This window comes from Mus musculus, chromosome 10, assembly GCF_000001635.26.
Source record: "Mus musculus strain C57BL/6J chromosome 10, GRCm38.p6 C57BL/6J".
Taxonomy (NCBI): domain Eukaryota; kingdom Metazoa; phylum Chordata; class Mammalia; order Rodentia; family Muridae; genus Mus; species Mus musculus.
This window is the reverse complement of record NC_000076.6, coordinates 64,670,667-64,683,226: the sequence shown is the minus strand read 5'-3', so window position 1 is coordinate 64,683,226 and position 12,560 is coordinate 64,670,667. Positions and strand designations below refer to the sequence as shown.

General features: G+C 40.2%; 1 protein-coding gene across 4 annotated transcripts in view; it reads right to left on the bottom strand.

The window, feature by feature from the left end:
• The window catches only part of Ctnna3 (catenin (cadherin associated protein), alpha 3), a 1,573,570-nt gene that overhangs the window by 320,441 nt on the left and 1,240,569 nt on the right, over positions 1 to 12,560 (bottom strand). For all 4 annotated transcript variants that reach the window (NM_177612.3, NM_001164376.1, XM_006513475.3 and 1 more), the window contains one exon: positions 7,311 to 7,462. In NM_177612.3, coding sequence (NP_808280.2) covers positions 7,311 to 7,462 — 152 coding nt within the window. The remainder of the gene's footprint in view (positions 1 to 7,310; positions 7,463 to 12,560) is intronic.

The following is a 12,560-nucleotide window of genomic DNA, read 5'->3' as shown; positions in this document are numbered from 1 at the left end:
AAATGTGTAAAATGGTATGGCAAATATCATCTTGAGTGAGAGAGAGGGCCTGACGTGGCCAATGCTAATTTTGTTGATGGTTCTAAATGAGACCTTTGTAAGATACCAGGTGAGATAATGATGGTAAAGACCAGAAAGATCACTTTGCTGAGTCACAGCTACAGGGAACTGTTAGAAGCAACAGGCCAGGCAGGTAAGCACTCTGGCAAATTGAAGGAAGGAATGGAGAGCTGACCAATGTCTCTGCCCCTAGGGAGCAGGGAACAGATTAGAAGTGTTCTTCAACCAATTGTCCAGAAGAGTTCTTCTTGGGTTTCTGTGCTATGAAGGAGGTGAAATCAGTATAGCCTAAAGACTCCTGTGGTGTGAAAACATAGAGTTATTTTCTTCTCCTGTGGTACACAAGAACCTGAAGCCAGTGCCTAATGACTCCAAGTCCCCTCCTGTGACTCCATCAGCCTGTGACCTGTGTGAAGCATGGAAACTCTCTTAGGTTTTAAGCCATCACAAAGTATAATTTTTCTTTTTCTCAAATTCTAGCACTGGTTTTACAAAAGTTAAAACACAAAATTCTCTCTCTCCCTTCCCCCCACTTATCCATTATATATCCTATTCTGTAAAAGCCATCACCTATAAATTGTTTCTCCAGTTTCTTCATTAGGATGCTTTTTCAGCTCTACTAGAGTTACTCCTAGAATGTAGTTGTGCGGACAAATCTCTTCTCTGAAATAGGAGGTGAGCACTCTGGAGAGTTCTTAAGACAAAGAATAAAAACTTACTTGATTTAATATTAGACAAAATTTTATCCAAACAAAGAAAAACAAGCCTTGAAGAGATGGCTCCGTGAGAGATACCCCTACTGTACAAGCAAGCACAGGACCTGAGTTTAAATACCAGAGCCCACATAAATATACAGGCTGAGTAGAGCACAGCTACTACCCCATTACTGGTGCAGAGAAAGGCAGATTTAAGCAGCTTGAAGGTTAGTCAGTGTATCTGAGTAATTTCTAAATTAGTGAGAAATCCTTACTCAAAAACCCTTACTTAGTAGGAAATAAAAAAAAAATGAAGTTGAACACTAGTCTCCATATGTGTGCACACATACAGATACATAATACGTATACAGACACATACAGACATAAACGTACACACATGCACACACAAACACATGCATACACATATACACATATAAGACACACATATACACATATAAGACACACATATACATATATAACACACACACACACATATATATACATATAATATATACATACACATGTATACACACAAATACACGTGGGGCAAGTGGACCGTGCCATCAGACAGAAGAACTGGTAAGGCTGAGTGGGTTCAAACCCCATAAATCTCAGAATTGAGAATGGTAGTAGTAGAACCAACTCCTCTACCTGCTCTAGAACTTGTAACCACCACATCCCACTGAGAAGACCACAGCAATTAGTCCCTGTAGTGGCTATTCCTGGTTGTCAGCTTGACTATATCTGGAATGAACTACAATCCAGAATTGGAGGCTCACCAGTGATCCTGATCTGGAGGCTGGGAGATAAAATTTTCTGATCTGGATCCTGGCATGGAGATCTTGAGGCACAGTGGCTATGGATTCCAGAAGATTAAGACAGGGAGACCTTTGAGTTCAAGGTCATTAAAGGTGGCATACACCTTTAATCTGGGCTACACCTTCTGCTGGAGACCTACATAAGGACATTAGAAGAAGGAAAATTGATACTGTTTCTCTCCTTCTCCCATTTGCCTTGTGGGACTGAGCAACCACTAGATCCTAGGACTTCCATTCACAGCTGCTACTGACCATTGTTGGGGGTTGGACTACAGACTGTAAGTCATCAACAAATTCCTTTACTATATGGAGACTACCCATAAGTTCTGTGACTCTAGACTAATACAGTCACTTTGCATTAAAAAACCTGGAATTCTCCATGCTAATGAGTTATCTAGATAAGCCCCAAGTACTCAGCCAATGAGTTTTCCTTCCTGGGCATCCCTTCCTGCAAAATGTATTTACTCCTTGGTTCACCCTGAATAAGGTGTATGCATTCACATAAAGCATTTTAAACAAGCAAGAACTATCTCTTCATCAAGGATCTGGGCGGGGACGGGGGAGGCCTTTGTTGCAAAGAATCACATATTCTTGGCACTCAGTTCCCTGCCCCCTTCCTTCTTGGGTCATGGAAGCACAGACTGGGGACCCCAATTCCCACCTCCCAGCAGCATGCTAGCAGCACCTGGATGCACAGGAAACTGCGAACTACAGCAATCATTCCAGGCTCTGCTTTTCCCACCTGGGAAAACAGGGACAGGGGATTCCTATTACAGACTGAGTTTTGCAGCTTGCAGGGTCTGCTCCAGGTATCCCAGCTGCAAAGGAGGACACAGCCCAGCGCATATACACATGCATATACATACACACCTATACATACACATAAACAAACACATATACATACACATATACAAACACACATATCATACATAAAAATACATACATACACCCCCGCCCCCAGATTAACAGTCTCCTCTTTGTATTCTTCTTCAATCTATATAGTCATCTCTTCTGAACACATGTTAAAAGAAAGATACTTGGCTCCTCAAGTTCAACAGAGTTTGAGTCTATTTCCTATGCTGATAGATAGCTCTGAGTGCAGAACTCTGTTAGCATCAAAGCCCCTCTGGACCAAAGGGCTCTCCTGCTTGTCCTGTGGCTTCTATTGTTGGGAGAGAAGTCATTTCCCCGATAAACCTCAGAATGAACATCTTTCTCCTAGCATGAGCTGCAGTCACCTGTTGGCTCTGCCTCTGTATCCTAACCAACATGTTTCTCAGTGGATCTTCTTACCCTAGACACATGGACTCCCTTAGTCAGAAGTCACTTCAAACATGCCCAAGGAGGGCCATTAAGTGTGCTCAGAGCTTCTGTTCTAGCTGACCAATGCTAGCGGGTGTGTGTGTGGGGGGGGTTCCCTTAAGTTACTTCCTTTGTTTTTAGAGGTAACAGCAAGAGACCTACTACAGAGCTCTTCCTCCAGAGGTTTGGCTTACATTTACATGCAAAGTTAAAGTTACTTTTTTTTTCAAACATGTCTTTTACTGAGGTTCCCCTAGGAGGTTCCCTGCTAACTGGTTTCTTTATAAACTGATCCTGACACAGTAAAGCAGTCATGACATCTCCCAAAGGGGCAATGTTTCAACTGGGAATCCCCGGCCAGAAGCCCTTAGAGTGAAGAGCTGGGTGAGTGAATGACTTCGGGACATTTGTTCAGTGGCGAGAAATGAGAAATGAAAAGATGTTCATTCTCGGTGGTGTGCTTAATAAGTCCCGAATGGTGAGGGAAAGGGATGCTCTCCAGTCAACAAAGGAGCTACAAAGCCCTAGGAAGCTCACATTTGACAGCAGTTACTCCTGTGGAGTAAAAAAAAAGTCTTCCCTGGGGTTGACAGAGAACTGGTGTCATTAGCGCTGGCACTGTGGAAAAAAAACACAGTGGGTAGAAGTGACATAGCATCTGAGAAGTACCTGAAGGCCCAGGGATGACAGTGTGCATAAAACCTGCAGACCTAACTGGACATCTGCAATCCAACATTATCACACAAGTATATGTTTATATATTAACCACAATTGAAGGGATTTTCCAGCTGCCTTGCATGCACTTTGTAAGATCTCATTTGCAATCGCAAGACTCTTCGAAATGTGACCACATAAACCAAACTTAAAACAAATGAAGTGATAAAGGATAGATTTTAACATTAGCTCAGTCTCTAAAGCTATGGAATAAAATATAGGATAACTAAAGAATATGCTACAGCTTTGTTTTACCTGCTGATCAAATGGTTCAGACATCCTTATACAGTGTCAGTCATAGTAACCAAGGTAACCTTTTACCAAAGTGCCAGAATAAGAATATAACGTTTGGAAATAAATATATAGAAGTAGTTTGATCTGCAGAAGAAAAGGGGAAAACTGGAAGCATCCAGGAGAATGAAGGTTCTCAGGGAAGGGGAGGTTAGAAAAAGGAGTTGGCAAGGTGTACATGGGCTGGTCTGTGCCTCCTGCTACATGTGTAGCAGAGGATTGGCTTGTCTGGCATAGGAGGGAGGGGAGACACCTGGTCCTGTGGAGGCTTGATGCCCCAGAGAAGGGGGATACTAGAGGGATGAGACAGGAGTGGGGTTTGGGAGTATCCTCTTAAAGGCAAAGGAGAGGAGGTGGTGGGGTGTTTGTAGATGGGAGACCAGGAATTTGGATAACATTTGAAATGTAAACAGAATGATTAATAAAAAAATAAAATTAAAAAAAGAAAAAGAAAAAGGAGTTGGAGGTGTTAGAGGAAGAGCATGAAGGGTTAACAGAAATCTCAAGGCTGAAAGAACTTGGAGAAAATGGCATTTTTAATATTAAACTGTTTTTAAACAATTGGCTGTGCAGAGGAAAACAAATAAGAGAATAAGGGGGGATGATTGGATTCTTAAAACGGTCAATATTTGGACATATTTTAGTAATAATTTACACGAAGGAAATATAACTCAACATTTCATACTTGTAGCTGGCGATAAGTTGGTGTGTGAAAGAATCAACTTGGAAAGCCACCAGACAAATTGCATAAGTGGTCATTTAGAAATGTAAAGTCTAATTGAATGCAAATTTAGGCCTAAGAGTAATAGTAAGAGTTGTCCTTAGTCCAATGGTCCTTGAGTCTTAAATTGGGGAAAGTAAACCAACAGAAGAAAAACAGCAGTATAAATTGCCTAAAATAATAATTCCATTTTATTTGACTTAAGAGGGGATTTAATTAGAATGCATTTGCAATAGTCTCAGGAAGCAGACTGAACAAGCCATGGGGACAAGAGTAAGCATGCACCCATCTGTGGCCTCTGCAGCAGCTTCTGCCCTCAGCTCCTGTTCTATTGGAGTTCCTGCCCTGACTCCCCGCAGGGATGGACCATTACCTAGAAGTGTAAACCTTTCTTCCCAGAAGTCCCCAAGGGAACGAGAAAGTTAGTTAAAAATTAAACAAGCACAAGTTAACAGAAATAGAAATATTTACCTTGAAAAAAGGAAATGGTTATAGCAAAGAAATTACTTCCTTGTAAACTATAATTACAACAAATTATTCTCCTGCCCCAGATAGAACCTCTGTATGGGAAGAACGTGTAGAAAAAGCAGCAAGGTAATTTGATTAGCTATATGTAAGCAATATAGAAAATAAATAAATAAATACTGGAACATCTACTAAAAGGAGTTATGAGGTTTATTTTTTTTCCATCCCTAGACAAACTTGAAGAAGATGTAGCTCCTCTAACCTTGAGTTTACATGTTAGTAAATATTTGTTTTCACCAAACATCCTTACAGACATGGTTGAACTGTTTGTCGTGTTGGATCATGATGAGACCATTTTGTGAAGTTTGTATATTGTTATATAATTTAGATTTTGCATCTAGGACCCATATATCCTTCATGCTTCACTCAATCACAAATAGGTAAGGTGAAGAAAAAACCTGCTTCAAGGAAACACACATGTTTGGAATTATCTCTATGGACACAGTAGTATTATAGTATCAGACATCCAATCACACAACCAAATCTTCGTAGGCGCCCCATCAATACAGGTGGTCCTCAACCTTGAGGAATCCCAGTAAAGTCACCCTTAAGCTGAAGATATTGTAACTTAAGAACTGCATGGAACTCATCTAAGCTATTGAACCTCAAAGAGTAGGCATCCTGTAGAGTCAGTCAGCTTCTTATCATCATGAAGAGTGACTAACAGTCGTTGTGAATACCCAACACTCCAGGAAAATGTCATACTGCACACCCTGTTAGTCCAGGAAAAGGTCAGATGTCAAGATTAGAAGTATTCCTTCTACTGTAATGCTGTAAAGGCACAATTTCCTAAGACCAACTATTGTAATTGAGAACTTTGCATATATCTGGAGACTCTCTCTATGATACTCAGCTCTGGGTTTACTTTCAGCAAGTCCCGAGTCCTAAGTTCTAGGTCTAGTACCTTCACACCTTCAACCTTTTTTCTTACAATCCTTCCATTTGTTCTGGTAGACTACAGAATGTCTTCTGACTCTTCACAAGGCTCACAGTTGTCTCCATTGGGTAGACTGCTCAGAGTAAGCTATGGCGCTTGGGTCACACACAGACGCTTTCAATAAGCTATTCATATATTCTCATCTACTTCTGTCCTCCATCCTTGGCAGTAGCTAATTCCTGAGAACTATATTCGTGCCTACATACTTTTCTCATACATTCTACTGAATCTTCCTTACTGTACGCATCCACTGCCCTGCCCAGTGTTCCTTTATTTGATGTGAGCTGCTTCATTGGCTCTGAGCAGGAGGCCCAGGTAAATAGCCCTTAGTGCAGCAGTTAATCAAAGATGAACAGCTGGGTAAATCTCAAGATTTTGTTCACCTCAGGTGAAATAATTCTGAGCATCAAGAGTTCAGCAGCAGAATCAACACCCATACTGACTCATAATAACCCTGCCGAGATTTCCTTAACACCCTGGCCTCACTTTCTAAGGCATCTGTTCCCACACTAGGGAGAAAAGAATTTCATACCTCTAGCTTACCACCTCCAGTTGAACTGTCATGAGAAAAGGTTCTTTCCTCTCCTTATATAAGCATTTAAAAAAAAACTCACTTTAATAATATCTTAAACATACACGTTAACATCCAAGTTAAAGCAAACAATTTTGGACTCTGTATAAACATTTTATCCACAACCAATGATGCAGTCACACCCTTCGGAAAGAGCCTTTTTTTTCTCTCTCTCTCTCTCTCTCAAATAAAGTAATCCTAGATTGGAAAGTTTAAAGGGCTTGTTGTTCCTATCAGCTTTAGAAGTCAGATTTCTTGCAGAATGTTGTGTGAGTCTATGGTTTAGGAAGGGGGGTGAGAGTTGGCCATAGAAACAACTTGTTTAAGCAGTGAGATCTATCCTTGCTTGTCAGGGAAAGCAAGTATGTTATTTCTGGTTTTTTGTTTTGGTTTGGTTTTTGGCTCTTGATCATACTATGAGACACCTGTATAAAATGAGGCATCTTATATCTTCACATGCTATGAGTTAATGTGCTCTCTTTGCATGCATTATCACCAAGTATGTAAGTCAAATGGCACTAGATCTGGCTTTGAAGAAACACTGAGATTTTGAAGTGCTGACAGATTTCAGAACTGGTGTCAGATCAGAGAAATCAAACCTCTCCTGGCCTCCTTCCAGGCACTCCAGATGGTGAGGAATTCTGAAATGAGTCAAGGACAAGGAAAGTGGGCTTACCCGAATCATCATGACCGAACACCTGATATCATGGATTGTGTCATAGATCTTCTTGGAGATGTCCACAAACTGATTATCATCAAGCGCAGTCAGAGAGTTCTTGCTTAAAGCATCTAGGGCCACATTCACTTGTGTCACGAACTCCGGGATCACTATGAAAATAAGTAATGAAGAGATTAGATCCTTTGTGATTCTGGATTCCTACAGCTTCCTGGAAATGCAGGATTTTATTTTAAATGAATACCAACTATGCACAAGGAAGAATCTTCTTAGGTCAATCCATAGATGATTGCTACTGTTACTTAAAGGCTAAGATATTAAAAACAAGTATGAAATAAAAAAATGTCTCCAACTTTAAATGTAAATTAATTGGGGCTAGAGAAATGGCTTTGCAGTTAGGAACAAAGAACTATTTCTTTTTTCCAGTAGACCAGGATTTGAATCTCAACACTCACATTACACAGCTCAAAACCAGTTGTAGCTCGACTTCCAAAGGGGCCTTGCGCTTTTCGACTCTGTAAACCTTTTTACTGGTAGCATACTGAGGTGAGCCAAAGCATGCATGATTATGCTGAGAGATAGGAATGTGAGAGAGACCTAGCCAAAACCACTCTTGAGGTAATCTATTCATAGTCAAATCCATTAATGGATGTAGTAATGGGTGTATCTGTTTATGAGGACAGTATTGATCTCTTGAAGGTTTCACTGGGGTCTTTCTTTGAAGATCTCATAATGAGGATTAGGTTTCAACAAAGCTCTGGATGGGACCAGCCATAATCAAACTGTAGTAATGTTCTGCCTTTTACCCGATCATCCATTGAAAATAGGTAAATGAATAATAAAGCAAGTTATTTTCTCTGACATCTTTATGATCTCTATTTAAATTGCAAGTGTAATATACTTTGTCATCTAATTATATCCTAAATCCAGTGCCAGAGTTGTACTTCTACTATCTCTAGCTATCATCTCCTTCTCAAGCCCATTCTATGGTCCTACTCCTGTGGGACTTGTAGAAATCATGTCCATTCCTTAGGCTAATCAATCTTCTAAATGAAATGATTTCTTACTCAGAAGAAGAAGAAGAAGAAGAAGAAGAAGAAGAAGAAGAAGAAGAAGAAGAAGAAGAAGAAGAAGAAGAAGAAGAAGAAGAAGAAGAAGAAGAAGAAGAAGAAGAAGATCCAAGGACGGTGCTCTCAAAAGTTGTTACCGTCTGTTGAACAAAATTTCCCACATCTTCCCTCCTCGAAACTCTTCTATCAACATGCAGGGGACATATTAAGTCTCGATTGACACGTTCAATCTGTTAGAATCTCTGGAAGAGCAAAGCTGTACCCATCATCTCTCTTTCTATTTTGAAAGAACAGATGGGATTTCAACTTTTTCCTTAGTGTGTAATGCATTTTTATTTTAATTTTGTTACCTTAAAGCTTATCTGTGTTTGTGCCTTACCTAGACCATAGTCATGTGGCTGCTTAGATCTAACTAGGAGTTATCATTTTTTTTAATACTTTCAAGAAAGTAAAAAGTGAATATTTTTAACTAATTGCTTTAAGATGATTTAGGAATATATTAAAAATGTCTATCTTAAATCCATAATCTATCTGGGTTTTAAGAAAATGTAGTTCTGGCAAGATGGCTCAGTAGGAAATGGTGCTTACTGCTAACCTGCAAGACCCTTGGGACCCACATATTAAAAGCAGATAATTCACAGTCACTATTTTTTTCTGATCTTTACACACTCTCCTCCTCTCCTCTCCTCTCCTCTCCTCCCCTCCCCTCCCCTCCCCTCCCTTCCCCTCTCCTCCCCTCCCCTCCCCTCCCCTCTCCCTCTCCTCTCCTCCCCTCCCCTCCCCTCCCCTCTCCTCCCCTCCCCTCCCCTCCCCTCTCCCTCCCCTCCCCTCTCCCCCTCTCCCTCTCCTCTCTCTCCCTCTCCTTCTCCCTCCCCCTCTCCCCCTCTCCTTCTCCCCCTCTCCCTCTCCCCCTCCCCCTCTCCCCCTTCCCCTCCCTGTCTCCCTCTCCTCTCCCCTCCCCTCCCCTCTCCTCTTCTCTTTCTCTCTCTCTTTCTCTCTCTCTCTCTCTCTCTCACACACACACACACACACACATACACATATACATACTCACACATACACACCACAAGCACATCATATTTCAACACACATACATTCACACACACATACACACACACAGCAAATAAATGAGCTAACAAATGCATACTTCTCAGTTATTCATCAAATGGAGGTACATGTTAAATAAATTCTTTCTAATCATTTGAAATGTTAAGGAAGACAAACTTATGAGATTTCAAGTGTGGGTTTCATAAAAGAAAGGTGGACTTGGGGACCACATCTTAGTTGCTTCTAAGGATCTTGTCTACTTCATATACCAAGTTCTAAACCTGTTCTAGACATTTTTGGAAATCTGTGCTTTCTCTCTTCACTGTGTTAGCTGCAGAATGGCAGCTAACTTACCATTGTGTGGAGAGCAGAAGACAACCTTTGGTTTTGGTTCTCAACCTCCACTTATTTGAGGCAGTGTCTCTCTTGTCAATAATGCTTAGTGCATTAGGCAACTGACCCATGAGATTCCAGGGATTTTCCTGTCTCTGCCTCCTCCTTTTTGCCTAGAAGTAGAAGGACCTCTGGCTATTGTTTTGTGTCTTATTTGGGTTCTAGACTTCTCCTAGTCCATGCTGAGTGCTTAGCACCATCTGGAACATTTTTACCTACATGTTTAATGTAATCTTCACAGAAGCTTTAGAAGTTTGGGGACTATTACTACACTGAATTAACTGATGAAGAAACTGAGGTCATACAACCAATCAGTGAAGGGCAGGTAATTGAGACTCTGGAGCCTGCTCTCTGAACCCTACATCTTCACTGTCTCCTTTTAATGAGAAAAGTCCTTGAGGCTCCTAAACTGTAATGCTCCTGGGAAAATTAATGTTAATTTCCTGACAATGAGGTTAACAGACCTATGGAGCCAAATTCTACTAAGCCTTGAGCCTCTCTCTGGTAGTAACCCAAGAATATTTTATCCATTCTTAATCCTTGCTAAATTTATTATGTGCATTTGAAAGTAGATGAGGGTGCATAATTACTAATTAAATGGGTCAGAAAAGAATTCAGACTTATTATAAATGATGCTTTAGAAATGACATCACCAATTCATGTTGTCATTCACTGATAAACTCACATTAAACTATTTATAATTACATTTCTATCTTTGAGGATTACTAATGTACAGAGGTTGGCCTTTGAGAATTCATATAGAGTTAAGTGTCTGCCTCATTATGTTCTGCCTCCGCAGCTGGGGGGTGGGGTGATTTATAACAGAAAGTACAAGTAATCATAGAGCGGCTTCGATAATTACTTCATACCCTTTATTTCCATTTTATTTAACAGTAACATTATAGTTCATATTCATTTAATATTTATGGATTTAATACAGATCCTGTAATTGGGAGTTGTCTGAAATCCCCAAAAATATATATCCTCCAAATCCATGATGGGAGAGCATCTTGCCCCTTTTCAGAGGTTGGGTCATGGAGTTCTGACTAACTCTGATCATTTAGGGCAGACCACATTTTTAACAGAAACAGCAATTCTGTCCTTCTTACAAATTCTGCTTCTTCTTTTAAGCAGCTGGATCATGCCTCCAAACTAAAGAAAGGGCTGATAAACATAGGTTTTTGAGAGAGAGAGAGAGAGAGAGAGAGAGAGAGAGAGAGAGAGAGAGACTGACTTCATATGAGTCCAGGTATCAGGTATCTATGGAGGCCACTGGATCTCATGGGAACAAGACTCACAGGCAGCTGTGCATTGCCTGATGTGGATGCTAGGAACCATATTTTCATCATCTGCAAGAAAGGTATGCACTTTTAACCTTTAAGCCATCTGCAGCCCAAGATATGACTTAATGGAGTTGATAATTATGCCCTTAGACTCTTACAGAGGTATCTTATTACATATAAAATTCTGATTACTTAATAGGCTGAGCATATACATTTGTATGCCTCCAGTGACAGAAACTGACTCATTCTCTAAGCTGATACTTTGAAAATTTTCAAGTTTTAGCTACATGTTATTATTAATAAACATTTTAATTATTTTAGGGCATCTAAATCCCTCAGGATATGAAAAATTTATCTAGCTTAAACTTCCCTCAAATCCCTCTTTATTTAAATCACAGTCACTGTTTTAAGTGATTTGAAAGTTGAGATATTTAGAAGCTAAAATGATGACTCAGCGAATTAGAGAGTGAAATGTTCTTGCAGAAAACCTGAGTTCACTTCTCAGCACTCATGTTGGGTGTACCACAGTCTCCTATAACTCCAGCCTCAGGGGATCTAATTTCTTCTCCTGGTCTCTACCTTCGCCTGTATTTCCATGCACATACACAGATACACATGTATATACATTATTAAAAAATTTTTCAAAAGTCTTAAAAGAAGATGGACATATTTAGAGTGGGACCCCTGGCAAGAAATCCTTAATGAGTTTTCTGTATATTACTTGGTTTGAAGGACTACGAAGTTGCCTACTAATTTTTTTTCAAATTAATGTTTTTTAACAGTTATATTACCAATAGCAATTTCTTTACCATAAAACTACTCAGAATACACCAACTTAAATTTTTATGAGATGTGATAACATGTCTTCAAGAGAAACCATAGTGCTCTTGTTGGTACCCAAATCTCTGAGTTCTCAATCCCTGTGTTGTATCATTGCCATGCCTAGTAAACAGAGCAGAAGTGATGTATATGACCTACTTTTTAAAATCAGCTTAACAAGCTGTAGTTCCCATCTTGGTCACTCTTTTCTTCATTTCAACTGCTCTAGGGACTTAATCCCCATCTTATCAAGAGTTGATGGAGAGTCCAGCATCACCTAGAACTGGTACTGTTAGGAAATAGCCAACAAGTAATGTAAGGATTCAAGCAACAGCTAGAAGACTAGTAGGACTCTTCAGTAGATGAGGGCGATAGCGTCACTAAATGTTTTGTTTGTTTGTTTGTTTGTTTGTTTGCTTTTTGATTTTTGGGTTTTTTTCTTGTTTTTTTTTTTCCATTTTTTATTAGGTATTTAGCTCATTTACATTTCCAATGCTATACCAAAAGTCCCCCATACCCACCCACCCCCACTCCCCTACCCACCCACTCCCCCTTTTTGGCCCTGGCGTTCCCCTGTACTGGGGCATATAAAGTTTGCGTGTCCAATGGGCCTCTCTTTCCAGTGATGGCCGACTAGG